Source organism: Struthio camelus, chromosome 1 (genome assembly GCF_040807025.1).
Source record: "Struthio camelus isolate bStrCam1 chromosome 1, bStrCam1.hap1, whole genome shotgun sequence".
NCBI lineage: Eukaryota > Metazoa > Chordata > Aves > Struthioniformes > Struthionidae > Struthio > Struthio camelus.
Window position 1 is genome coordinate 77,922,618 of NC_090942.1, and position 14,981 is coordinate 77,937,598.

At 39.5% G+C, this 14,981-nt stretch overlaps 1 protein-coding gene across 7 annotated transcripts in view; it reads right to left on the reverse strand.

Annotated features, from left to right (window-relative positions):
• The window catches only part of SCUBE1 (signal peptide, CUB domain and EGF like domain containing 1), a 214,991-nt gene that overhangs the window by 147,455 nt on the left and 52,555 nt on the right, over nt 1–14,981 (reverse strand). For all 7 annotated transcript variants that reach the window (XM_068951089.1, XM_068951117.1, XM_068951081.1 and 4 more), the window contains exon 4: nt 13,654–13,788. In XM_068951089.1, the coding sequence (XP_068807190.1) occupies nt 13,654–13,788 (135 nt within the window). The remainder of the gene's footprint in view (nt 1–13,653; nt 13,789–14,981) is intronic.

Sequence of the window (14,981 nt, forward strand, 5' to 3'; positions counted from 1 at the left end):
GAGTTTTCCTCAGAGAAGGAGGCTGAATAAAATGTCAGCCTGAGACGCACAGGAATCCTAGCTTACACAAATCGAATGTCAGGGTTCAAGTCAGTGTGATGATAACATTTGGCAGGGGCATAAGGGAGAGAGATGAGTGATTCACAGTCTGGAAGGCTACATTACAAGGTCTGGGTCAGGGGAGAAGTGAGAGGTGCTGGAGAAAGATGGGCGTAGAGTGGAGATGATGAATATATTGTCATTTGATAAAAGTTACCTGTTATGAAGTAAGGCGTTCAGAAAACATTTTCTGGTGACCTCAGACATCCAGATCCTTTATTATCTGAGCAAGCAAATTACTCAGACGATCACTTTAGAGAATAGTTATAAATTCTCCTTTTACTACTATCGGTATTTACCTTCACCAAAATAATCTTCTTGCTTCTCCCTCCCTATGAGACAACCAGCACCAAACACACACAGTGGGTATGCAGGCAAACACGTTTTCCCCAAAGCAGCAAATCTGATCCCATTCCTGCCACAGAAGATTAATTTTTTCTGGGGCACTCAGCATCAGATTCATGTGGAGGCACCTGAAAAAGCAACCCTGTATTATTAGCCATTTAAGACCAAATGCTATCACCAACACAATGAGTGGAACCCTAACCTACAAGTTGTACTTCAGAAATGAATGAGACTTCATAGGGCAATAGTGCTGTGAGAGTGGAAGAACCTGCTTCGCTCACAAATCTATATGCTTTGCTGGCATACTCAGTAAGAAATATCCTGTGTGTATACATATCACTCCTTTGCTCTCATATCCTTGTTCTTTTTCAGGGCTTTGAGGCTTACTTGTCATTGCAGAATAGTTTCTTCATCTTAAAACCAGCAGGCTCTCTTCTGTGCCAAAATGACTATCTCGGCACCTGTTTATTGCTATGGTGCAGTGCATACCTACTTCTTACTACAGTAACTATCATTAGTAGTGTTTGGGATTAGTAATTGCCCTGCATGCATATTCTTCACCACTGAACTGCCTTTAATCTACTTAACACATATCAGTTTCTTTCTGGTACTTTTTATCCTCTTTCTCGAAGTTCTGTGTAGCTCCTAAAGATACTTTCGTCCTGCAATTTAGTGGGATGATTTGCAAAGGTCTTGCACAGAAAGTGAAAGGTTTACAGCAGTAGCACAGCTATTCACGGCTTTCTTCACCTGTGCAATGCTACAACACAAAGAAATAATGGTAATTTGTTTCACGTTCTATTTTCAATCTCTGTTGTTAGCATACTTTCCCAGTTTCCTGACACCAGGTCAAATCCTACCGAAACGGCAGAGACTTTGTGGACTTCTGAATCAGTTTGATCAGACTTATGTCTCATCTCCACTTCAGAGAGAACACGACAGCTCTGACTGGAGCAGTCTTTAGCCTTTACAGATCTCACGGTCTAACAAAGCTGTATTACTTCATCATAGTTTTCATTTATATACCTAACAACTGGTATTCTGCTCTCCAGAAAGAACAAAGAGGTGAAAGGACAGGATGAAAGGTGATGAAGATACACTGGCAGAGCTGCACATGGAAATAAACATGACATCTGCTAGCAGCATAACTGGTTCATAGCAATCTCTCACTTTAATGATCTCTCTCTAAGAAAACAAAGGTGAAGAAAATTCTTTGGAAGCTATGAGCCCTTGGCAAGAGGTCAACAAGACTTTGTGACAATAAATAAGAGTGCAGTCAGTACTGCTGTGCAAGGGTGAACATGGAAAAAGAGAATTCTTCTTGATAAGCAGCTCTATTTGACTTAGGTACTTTCAAGAAAAGCATCAGCTAGACATTGTATATGGATTTTTGTGTGAGCAACAGCTATAACTGGTCTAGGTAAGGGGAAAAATGTGTTTTCTCTGATATCAGGTCATAGTGGAGAGGGAGGAAATCTGGTTTCTGCCTAGTAAAAGACCGTGGAAGTCTGAGGGGAGAATAAATATGGAACAGGAAAAAAGGGATGTCATGCAACACAGCCACATTTCTCACAACAACATTGCTTTTGACATAGCACAACTGGTATAGCTCAACACAGAACTATCCCCACAAAGTGAATCATAATAAACACAAAAGGAAAATGAGGTCTTTACAGGTGTTTTTATAGGAAATAAAGAAACAGAACAACCTTACAGAAATATTTAACCAAGTGACACATAAATAAACCTTCAGTACTTGAAGATATTTTTAAATTCTGGATTTGAACACTTGATAGATAATACCAAGAAGTGAATTTGATGGACAGCCAGAAGTGGCACCATTTAAAGCTAGGGCTAGATAGTCACAGAGCTGGGTTAAAAACCATACCCACAGTCTGGGCAACAGGAACATTTCTTTAGTCACCTTATGCCCCTCTTACATGAAACTCATGAGAACAACATGGAAAATACAAAGCGACTTTCCTGCTCCTACCAAGGCTCTATTTTGATCTGATTTAACTTCTGAGACTTACTATCAGTATTCTTCGATTTTATTGTTTTTGCTGCATTTTTACTCCACTGCGAGGCTGCATGGAGCATTTCAGTGAGTTCCTGACAGTTAATCCTCCAGATTAATTCAGAGTTCATTAAGCAGATAAATGGTCCACTTCTCTGAGAGCGAGCTCAGGAATGACAGCTCACTATCTCCTTCTGTGAGTTCTCAGAAGATTTCACAGCACAAGATATTTTCAGCTATCGCCAGCTGAAGACAAATGGTAACTTAGCCAAATGCCAAAAATTTGAGATCTCCATACAAAGCCTTTTCAAAATAAATGTTCAGGTAAATATACTATTCAGGATTCAAGACACAGACATAGATTAGGCTAGGAGAGTATTGCTCACCCAATTGTGGTTAAAAAAAGTCAACTATAGGATTTTTTTAATGATATATTTTTCCAACCCCAATTAGAGCAGAGTAATTAAATGTCCATTAGGGAACCTGTTAGGCCAAATTATAGCTCTTCCTGGGACGTTTAGAGGGAGTTCTGAAAAAGTTTTGTCTGGGGAGGCAAGGAGCGGAAACTGCTGAAGAGCATGTGGGGAAACATGCAGCTGTCCCTAAGGGCAGGGTTAGCCAGTCTTACCTAAAGGATAGCTTGAATGCTGCCCTTTGGCAGAACTCACAGCAGTTTTTTTGTTTTTCTTTGACCTTTTCCTGGAGAGCTCCCCAAACCCTGAAAAGCTTCAGCTGAGAAAAGAAACAGGTGATTCAGAAATGCTACTGGGAATAAACTCCTTCACCCAACAGATTAGGCTTTGTGCTCATCTTGTTTCTCATCTTATGTCTCCAATCCTCCCTCTTGATTCGGGTGCTTCCTGGACATGCATGTTCCAGTGCATAACAACCGATGAAATCTAGCTGTCTGGCCTAGGGAGGCAGACAAGGCTGCCTAACCACAGCTACTGCAATGCCATGGGCAGCAACTCCAAGTTTCAGTGTTTCAGAATTTTGATGTTTGCTTGTTTCTATGAATAAGAATGCTAACAAATAATTGCTGTTGTTGGTGTTGTTGTTATTGCAGGAAAGACAGCTACTTCAGAGAACAAAATTTGTTTTAGTGGAAAACCACATTTTTTTCAAAAATAATTTTGACAATATTTGGCTAACCTGTCCAGGTAGTTGTATTCTGCCTCACTTTTCAGAGTCTACACATTCCCAAGATAAATTTGGCTGCCTTCCCAGTATGAGGGCACAGTGCGGAGAGCCATCAGACATCTTGAATTTCAGTATGAAGTGAAGTTGCTCAGCGCCATTAGAAATTGTTCAATTTACAGGACTGAGCCAACAGAAAATAAACAAGTGACCTACGTACGGGGAGGAAAGGAGGGAGAGGACAGAATTTGCAAAATGTACTGTTATCCACCCAACTGTCTGTGCTACCCTTTGACCTTAAACATGTACATGTAATTCAACATCAATCACTGACTGTAAAGTGCACCAGGGATGAAAGAAGAGAATTAAACAACAGGCCAAAAGAACAGGGCTCAGGATATCTCCATTATGTTCCTAGTAGAAGCATACAAAAAAAACAGATACTCAGTTTTACAAAACAAATTTGGTTAAATCAACATAACATAAACTAAACTGCACACTCTGTCAAATATTTCCTTCACAGCTCTTCTGGAAAGTTCTAATTCTTAGGATTTCTACAGAATTCCTGTGTAATGTTAGGCAAATTATTTAAGTTTCCTGTCTCTCATATCCATAACTTACCGCACATGGCGTAATAGCCCCTCTTTCAGAGGGAGTTTTGGATGCAGAGGACATTTTTGTAGACTCCTTCGACAACCTCTGATTAATTAGCAATTAAAGGAGCAAATTACTAGCAGTTCATTTCTGAAACGGACAGAAACTACATCTTCCTTAATGAGAAATGCAGGTCATAAGAACCATTCACATTGCTACTTCTCTCACTTGGTCTTTTTAACATTCCGAATAAATGTCAGTTTAAATAACCAACTCTCCTTACACAAAATACTGATATGCCAACACTCATCATGTGAATTTCTGATAAAAATTAGTGTTTGAGTACGGAGGCTCTTAGTCTTGGCTTGTCTAGTACTTTGCAGTTTGATATAGATTGAGAACAGCAGCTATTACATTATCCTCAGCCCATGTTACCTGCAGGGAGAAAACCTGCCAACTCTGGTAAATCACCAATATAATACAGTGCTCCCAGCACACTGTACTGGATAATATTGGGTTACATTACATGTGCTATGATTTAATCAGCCATAAACGCAGAGGAGAACTTTTAAAGGAGGCACTCCATATTAAAGAGAGGCAAAAGTGCTGTTGCTCTTACTCAAAGCTGAATGCTTTATGTTGGGATGATAGAAGAAACGTATTTTCTGCTTCTCGGTAGGGGTAAGTCAGGCAGAGCCTTTTGAAAGTGTTCAGTCATACTACGCATTATGCAGAAATATCAGACAAATGGATCCACTGCACAGGTTCAAAGTTTTTATCAATGGGAACACAGCTCAGAGGATAATTAATTTTGGCTTTGCCCAGAACTCCAACATTACATGATGCTCCTCTCCCTGTTATACTTAACACCCGTACTTCTGCATTTCTTGACTCTCAGGAGAAGCAAAGGAGTTGCACTCTTGCAAGGCTATCATCCTGATCTCTTGCACATGATTAGGAGGTTAGCTTTGCAGTCTCAGCACACAACCCACTCCACTGAGAGTAACATCAGTTTTCAAGGATGTTGGTGTAGTTCAGGTAGTTTGAGTATACTGTGGTGTAGGTAGGAAAGGAACTAGCTAAGTGGAAAGAAAACTGGGAAGAGAGAGGGGATACTGAAAAGAAATGGCATTAGTGAGCCAGGGAATTAATGAGACAGAGCAGAGGTATAGATTTTACCTTGTGCTGACTGTTCCACACCCTTCTCTTCTTCAGTCTCTTCTCCCCTCCTTCTCTTCAGTTCCATCCAGCTGGCTGTCCCCTTCTTTCTCTTACTTTCCATTTAGCTGATATGCTCTTACCTCCCTGTTTTCTTCCTTTGTGCCCCCTCTTAAAAATACAGCATAGCACTATCGCAATGTTTCTGCCATGAAAGCATTCCCTGTGACTGTGTGTTTTGCCTTGTTCCCTGCCCTATGTTTGCCTTGCCTACTCACACTGTAATTTTTCCAAGTTTGTACAAGCCCTTGCACAACGTGGTTTCATTCTTGACTGGCACTCAAGTACAAAAAAACAAAATACCATCAAGAACAGTAACAACAACAACAATTTTCCTACCCAAATACTCTTCAGATGTAAACCTCAGCAGAACATGCAAGAATTCTTAGGCTTGGAAAGTTACACTGCTATTAAATATGAACATCTTCCTTCTCATTTCCATTAACTCCTAACTTACGTCATAATAGTCCAGAGCAACCTCAAAATTAATTACATGAAATTTAATAATTAATGAGATTCCTTAAATGCATAGTATGCATGCCATACATAGGAGGGTACAGTACATATGAACAGGCATTTAGCATTTATATCTTGAATTCCTACTGATTTACAGCCAAAAATACATTGTGGCATCAGTCTCTAAAGAGTTCCCTGCTGGATCACATCTCTGAGATTTGTCATGAATAATAGAAAAGGAGAACAGTGCCTACAAAATGGTCTGTGGCTGATTTCTCTGCATAGTGGAAAACAGAGAGAGACATACGTTGAGAGGCCCACAGTAAATGCAGCAGGTATGAAAGATGCTGAGTATCTCTCACATAGAATTCAGAGTTGGCCCTGAATTCATCATCATATCCCTGATGGCTTTAGAGACACACAGCATGACACATACCATGTATGACATACTTAAAATGGACCCAATTTGTTGTGTGCATGTATGAATGTAAGCTTTTTCCAAAACACTGGCTTAATATTCTTCCTAGATCTTTCTCACCTGATGTTTCAATCAACTGGATGCTAGAGGCCTTTAAAAAACATCAGTTATTTTATTTAGTATAATCCTACTATTTCCAGAGCAGATAGTATGAACAGAATATTGGTTCACTTCCAGTGCTATTGAAGGAATGAGTGTGAAAGTCCCCTTCGCGTATCTTCTCTCTTTAATTTTTTTTTGAATGTACTACTTCCCAGTGTCTTTTTCCACTCATGTGTATAGCTTTCCCATCTTGTCAGCACTGCTAGTCAGTCAAGAGCTGAGCTACAGACTGTTCACCGCACTTTGTCACGCAGGTGTGAAGAGATTTTTGATCTGACTTACAAACTCCCTACTCGCCCTGGCAAGCTGGCTGCCTGTCATGCTGCTGCAGGGTGTTTCAAACAGCTGCTCTTTCCAAGACTCACTGCTTGGTATCTACAGCATCATTATTTCTTGCGCACTTTTTTCCCCTTTAGTTTCATCCCCTCCCTACCAAATGGCACTAGTAATGGAGCCATGCAGAAACAACTACCATACCATTAAACTATTTCAGTTTTTGGCTCACCAAGAAAACATGGGTACGTCCTATTTTATCACTTAGTCAGTCTTGCTCAAGTCTACATCTGCTTTTACTACTGTTCAAGCGCTATATGCAAATTACACACGTGACTTCTTAATTACTTACCAGTTGATGTTTTCTAGTACATCTAGGACTATACTTTAAAATTTTACTTATTGTTATTTTTCTTTTCCTTTTTTTTTTTTTTTTGAAGTTTTCTATTTTGATTACAGACCCTTGAATACTGGACTTTCTATAAGACAAATTCTGCAGAATGCTCTTGGAATTCAGTTACAGATTCTGGCAAAATCTAGCGATCTGCTATTTCTTCCTGAATGTTATTGAATTTCTTTTTTCAGTTGCAATGAACTCACCACCACTGCATCTGGCTAACCCATCATTTTGCTAGTGGATTCAATCTCAGCTGAAACCAAGTAGGGGACGGTATTAGTTACTCAACAATTTTTTTTGTCGTTTCTGAATCAAACCTCAAATAAAGCCCCAGAACATTTTAAAGAGCAATATTTTGTTTTTCAGAAAGCAAGTGAGTTGTAAAGTAGAATATATGGAGACTTCACATTGTTCTGAGTATAAGGATGAAAGGAGTCCAAACTGGTGCCTAGGAACTCCATCAGGGCCTGCAACCAACTCTACCTGGCTATGTTTAACTCTGCAACTTGGGAATATACTATAGCTCTGTTTTGATTCCATATTCTACACCATTTCCTCATATCCTGGTTTCCATATGGCCTGAGGAACAGGTCTGCAGGTGGTCTGTGGGGGGAATCTATCCTGCAGTTCAGACACAGTCACAAAGGCTTTAGATAGTACAGTGACGTTTATGCCTAAGTTTTCTTACCTATAAAAGGAAGCCTGCAGCCTCAGGTTTCAGATGCATTTGACAATTTTGTAAGCCAAAACTGGCATGCCTTTGCCTCTGATTCTATGATATCCTAAGCAGTCATCATTTCAGCTGATATTTATCGGACACCTTAAATGCAAAATGCTATACATAATGACTGAGAACTATTGACAATTTTGATGCCTTAATGAAAAAATTGCTTTTGTGGTTTTATTTGGATACCATACTTGCTCTTACATCTGTCCTAAACTTTCACCTAACGTTGTTTTTATGGCTACACAATTGCTGCTTTCCCTCACAGATGAACTTAAGCTGGATTTCACTTGCATTAATTTTACTCCAGTGTAACTTTACTGACTCTACTAGTCTTAATCATAAATCACTGATACCTGACAGTTGGAGATTGGGTCTAACAGAGGTTATTTTTTCACTTATATCAGGTGCTGTCACCTGTTGTCACAAAGTCCTTCCATTCCAGAGGACATTACATAGAAAAAGCAAACGTGAGGTGCCCTTCACGCAGGGAAGCTGGAACAAATCAAAATCCCTGAATCCAAAGCATAACAATTTTTGTAGGTTATACACACTTTTAAAAGGTTACAAACACTTCTAACAGTGCACAATGAGATTTAAAGGGCTTTATTAAATCTTTTTCCCGGAATATCTTCTCTATCCTATTTCTATGAAAGGCAATTAAATGAACTATTTTTTCATATGCATCATGGTAATACATAAACAGATGAATTTCTACTACACTTTCATCATACTGTGTATAGTTTTAGGAAAAAGCTTTCAAGATCGCAGTATGTTTGGCCAGACAAAATTCATGCTACCTGAAAGCACATTTATTATTTCCTGAAAATGTACTTTATATGTATTTATCTACTTTACAATCACATTAGGATTCCAATTTAAAAGGACAACTAGGACAATCCTGTTCCAGTAAATGGGATGCCTCTACTCAGGATAACTATGGTAAAGCATATTCAAGTAATGGAGTAATTTAACCAGTTACATCATCATGAAAGAGCTTTCAGAGCTGCAACAAGAAATCCCATACTTCGTAAAGTTAAAACCAGCCCGGCAACACTTAATTATTCAAAGTCATCCTTCTACGTTAATTTAAATATGAATACACTATTGTGCTTCTGCAGAATAAGCACCTCTGTCCTTTAAAATGCTTTGCAGAAAATACTGAGTAACAAAAACCTTCTTACTCAGAGTGACACGGGGCATCAGCACCACAGATGGGAATAAAGTCCACAATCCCAAACTGCAGATCACTCCTACCCTGGCTGGGGATCACTTTTTCCTTCCTAGGAACCCTAACATTTTTCTGCCATTATAAAATCCCATTGGACTACGAAAATAGGTGAAGAATAAAAATAAAACATGGAAAGTAGGAAAGTAAACAACTGAACAAAGGCGGTTTTATAGTCCTCAGAACAAGAAGGAACTCGGTAGTTTGATGTCAGCTCACCAGAGGACTCTACTGCTACTACTGCACAATTGACAAGGCTTTAAGCATATAATCGAGTTTAACAGGTTGCTACGTATCAGTAGAAGTATGATTTTCATAAACACATTTAGCCCATGGCAAATGCAAGACAATTTGACTTAACATCTCTCTTTCCTCAAGGCCTAAACTGTTGCACTGACAGTGTGAAGAGAGAGACACAATTTTTGAAGCTCAGTCATAGCACGGTAATTTGATAAATTGTGGTATCCTGATTTTGTGTGTAGAAACCCCCAACTCTGCAAAGAGCGTAAGTCTAAAGGTATAAGGGGAAGTGAAAAAGCAATTCCTTGTGAAATGGCTTTTTAACAGGCTTGAAAATGATGGTGACAACTGTGTAAAAAGCTTTTCCGCTGTTTGAACAGACCATCATAATTTCCAGACTTCTATAGCCCAGTACTTCTCCACCTCTTCTTGTCTCCACTTTAAAATTACCACTTCTCATTGCACCTGCCCTTTTCATTTACTTGGCACTAGCAGTATAAATAAAATATTGGTAGTGAATTATTAACAGATCTGAAATCATCAGCATAACTAGGTTTTTGGGAGACATTCAAGGGTTGGAATTTAAAACGGCAGATGTCTTCCTAGCCACAGAACTCCTAAAGTATTAGGCTTGTAAGCAAACCTCCTTTGCGCCATAGGGGACTTGCTCTCTAGGGGTGGGACGTAATGGCCTCCTCTACTACTTAAGCTGGGAATTTTGGTTGGAGAGGCAGTTTGTAGCCAGGGCTCCTGAACAGAATACCTTTAATTTAATGCAATGAGGCATACTGTACCCTTAAAATGAAGTCAGAACTCCAGATCATTCTGAACTTCAGTAGAATTAGAGGCATATAGCTAAACTCTGCCTATCTTGATGCTTTTAGGCCCAATTCAGTTTTTTAACTAACTTTGGTATCACTGGGACATTAAAGATTATCTCAGAGGCTTTGCTGAACTGGGACTTTTCAGTTATTACTAAATTGAGAGAAGACATGCTATAACACACCTGACTCAGTCACAGCAGTAGCGTACGATACTAATCTCCACATTTATTAAACACATGCTCCCTCTGGAGCTGCAGATGTTACAGTAACAGCTGTTTAATTCTTTTCAAATCATGAGGAAATACAAATGTGTCTCCAGAATAATTCACAGTGCTCACACCTACTACTGCAATTAAGATGTACTGAGATAAACAACTGCCAAATTTTCCTTATCTTTTACCATCCATTTTCCCTCCCTTTCTCTCTGTTGGTTGTTGCTGTTATTATTGTGAGGAAACCAGTACAGGCAAAAATAAATGAGGTAAGTTGTTCTGGGCATAGCCTCTTCCCAAAAGATACTCAAAGTTACATGAAATCAGCTGGCCAATACTGAAGAAAATGAAAGAAAGCAAATACCGGGAAACTAGGGTTTGCACTGACTAATGTCAGCCTGGCCTCCCGTTGGTATAAAATCTGTACTTCTCTATGGATCATCAATCCTTTTTGTCCACAGGAAATAATGAGAACGCTTCTAGATGGCAAGCAAACATGACATTTGGGAAACACGGATGATGTTAAAAGCTCCTGTCATGAACTCCAGGGTGGCATTTAACCACAGCTTGTGGGTAGGAGTGGGATGATACACTATCCACCCCTGAAGCACTGAGACCAGCACAGCACATCTCTGGCAGCTGGAGAAGCGCACACAGCAGCCGATAGTCTTAAGGAGGATGTTGGTTAATTAGCAAAAAGAGACATATTCCTTCCTCTGCTTACACCCCACCCCCCCACAAGTGTCTAATGCCATTTTTCAGACCTGAAACTACTCCATCACTTGAACATGTTGATGAGCTCAAAGCACATGAGCAGCACCAGCCTCAGTAAGGGCCAAGGCAGGCATGCTGAGCCTGCAGACAGGGGGCATTGGTACTGGTTCTTCTCCTCTGGACTCATCCCACCTCCATATACAACCTAAGGACCTTGCATTTGAAAACAGGAAAGAAAAGGTGGTAGGAAACTGCATGAAGAATCTTGTGGTAGATTATTTTAGACTAGCTGAGTCCTTGAAGAGACTTTTAGGTGATGTCAAGGACAGGGAGATCATGTGATTGCACATGCATTTTTCAGAGATAAAAATGTAATCCCACTGCAATTAATGGATCTTATTATACTCAAAGTCAACAAGCTTGCTAATGCGCATTGTTAGGTCAGAGCCTTTGTGTTTGGATTGCAATCCTGGATGTATGTTACACCTTTGCCTACTTCACCCTTGTTTACCAACAGAGGAATAGACACAGTCTAGCATTAGGCATAATTCTGGCTAACTGCTTGGATGAAAGCATTTCTGTATTTTTGCATTCCAACAGTTTCCATAAAGGAACTTAGAAGTGAGACAGACAAAAGTGAGTAAACAGGGATATTTAAAAAAGCACTTACTCTCTCAGCATGCATGTTTACAGTTTGCAGCTCAGTCACCTTTGACGACTAAAATAGATCGTTCATCTCATTTCCTTCTTCCAGCATACCCACACAATGTATTTGTGTGTAGGATCATGACACAACAGTGTAATGGTTACTCATATTTTAAATTGGCACTTTATTTTTGAAAAGTTGCAAAGCATTTGTTCACAATACACTTTGCAACTGCCTCCAGGCTATTTGGGGTCTTTTTTTTTCCAGACCAAAAATAAATTGATGATGTTGCTTTAATTAAATGACCATGTCTTATTTGTCATTTTCTTTATAAACAAGTTACCACAAATACATTCATCCCATGCATATTTATTATGTGCACGCAGCAGTCAACCTTCAAATCCATCCCCCGAGTCCTTCCTGCAAAGCAGGAATCCTCTTTGCCATGAAAACTCACCATTTCCTTCAATAAATCTGTTCCTCACAAAAAACTTTTGCCTTTACTGTCTCATTTTTCATTTATTTCATTAGTTTACATCTTGAATAAATAAATTCTCTTTTATTACAGCTGGGAATTTTTATAATGTGCAAATTGAAATAATGATCGTATCTCAGTGCTCTGCAAGTGGTTTTCATTAAGCCTCCAGCTACTATTCTTTGCTCTGTTGGATATCTTTGTGTCAGGGTTACTTTATGTTGGACAGAAATTTGAACAACTTATGTTGAAAAGAATGACTAAAAACCTATTAGATAACAACCTTTAAAATACACGGGTTGATGTAGCTTAATTGCATGTTCTTGTCAAAACCAAAAAGCCTCAGTTGCTTTAAACCTAACAGTCATTCTAAAAAGTGGAACTGTGAATATATTCTGTCTTTCTAAACACATTTCTAAAATTCTAAATTACTACTTGTCTTTAAAATTCTGTGTAAACAGGCACATGATGCCAGAAATACATTTACATTTCTGAGAAGCTCAGGTGGTTTTGTTTTCCTGTCAACAGAGTGACTAAATTCATACTCTATGTTCAGGTAGGATTTTCTGGTTAATTTCAGTGACTCACAATAATTCAGAACTATTGCGTGGCTTATGGAAATTTACAGCATGCTTATATTGTTGATCACCAGACTCATCTTGCTACTTTTTCATTTTTCATTCTCTATTGCCTATTGGTAAAGGAGTTTGCTAGCATATATTCCCATTGCTGTCAGGGTCACCAGAAGTCTGAATGAACACATAAAGAGTCCACTTAATTGCAAAGATTTATAGCTATGCTGTTTTCTTTTCCTTTCCACTCAAACTTGTCTTCCACGCCTGACATATACAGAAAAAGGAGAGCAGCTTATTCTACTCAAAATCAGCAGCAGACTAGGATTGCAGTTCTGCAGGGGTTCCTTATTTCTACTGCCAAGGCACAGGCAAGAGAAAAGCAGTTTTCTATTTCACCCTAGATAGCATACTGAATCACAGAAAATTGATGTGTCAACATAACATCAGCCATCATCAATCTGCAATGAAGCAATGAGTTACATGACTGGCTAAAGAAGATAATCTGTATAATTTCCAGAAGAAAGTTGCTCATTTTGATATAAGCTTCGATTCCACGCTCTCAAAAGTGGAAGACAAGAGACCTTTTAAGCAATAAACAGATAAGAGATGTTTCTGAGTCTTGGAAAGTCAGAAGCACACAGTTGCCATTTGAAAATGTCTTCTCTGCCTGTCCCAACAGCCTGCTGTTTGTATATTCCTACATCATATTAACATCTTTTTCTCTGTCTTATTTATTCCTGTGCTACAAGTTTGCCTAGCAGAGGAATCACTCAGTTCCAACCAACACCTGCAATGATTTTCAGAGCTCTGAGGGATAAAAGAAAAACTAAGAACAGTTTCTGCATTTCTTATTGAACACAGCTATTCTCAGAGGCACACGTCACACATTGAAAACTTACCAATGGAGCGATGAATGCAGGTATGCTGGTTATCACTCAGGAAAAAGCCCTCTTTGCACTGACATTCATAGCTGCCCATTGTATTTACACAAATCTGCTGGCACCCTCCATTGTTATCCTGACACTCGTCAACATCTAGGAGAGAGAAGCAAAAAGAAATACAAAGTAATATACAGATTCAGAACACTCATCTAGCAGAGCAGGGAATCCGCAAAAAGGCGCAATGTAAATTAAACTAACGAGAACTACCCAGACCCCATCAGAGTTAATCCAAATTAATCCATCTAATTCTTTTTCCGGCATCCTGAGTTTAAAGTTAACATTTAAAAGATCAGCGGGGAGGGGAGTGCATTTAAGTCTCCGAGCACTCTGAGCTGCAAATTGATTTCCAATGCACAATGAATGTTAACGTCCTAAAAGGGCTGTGACCCCATCTGCCAAGTGTGGTGTTGTGCTCTGTCATTCCCACTCCACTTGGAAAGACATACTTCAAGCTTACAGTAATTTCTAGCAGGGGTAGCAGGCAAACACAAAGGGCATTACTGGGTGAAAAGAGTCTTTATAGAGTTCTGGTCTTGAACAGAACAGCATGTTTCAATTACTGGAGTCATAACCCCCTACTTTGTCAGTTTGTTTAATGTTGTTTAATGAAAGGAAGGCTTCTTAAATCTAAATGTTCCATGTCTGTATTGTCATTTTAATAGGCAAATATATAAAACCACAAAGGCAGCATTAGCTACTGGCTGTTTTGAGGGTCCCTGCCCAGCCCTTTCACCTCTCTTCGGCATTAAAAATTTTATGCTGTGGTGTTTAAAAGACACACGTTTCAGCGCTATGAGAGCACTGTTACCAAAAGATACCTGATGCACATTCAGCCTTGCAACTCTTGTGTTTTGCTCATGAAAGGTATACCCGTTCTCTGTTTCCTCTTATCCAAAGAGGAAACTTGCCACCTGAGAAATCCATATTTTGCTCCTTTATGGAGACGCTGCAAGCAGTCAACTATTTCACAGTATGTGCCAACACGTCAGCAAACAAGTTGGTGTGTGTTTTGCTTTCATTCTATTTTCCGGAGTAGGGGTGGGGGGAAACAGAGCCAAATGACCTGCAACATTCAACACCCGAGAAGAGCTCGCACAGCTCCTGTAGAATTAATTCCTCCAAGACTGGCCATGATACACTAAGGCAAAACCAAGCTTCTTGGACCGAGACTCTTCTAGGGCAGTACAGGAGCTCTGAAGGGTTGGAGAAATCCAGCTGGCAATTCATGCAGGAATGCAGGCTGGTTCAGGCAGCTTGCTCAGCCAAGCCTGCTATCACTGATTGTG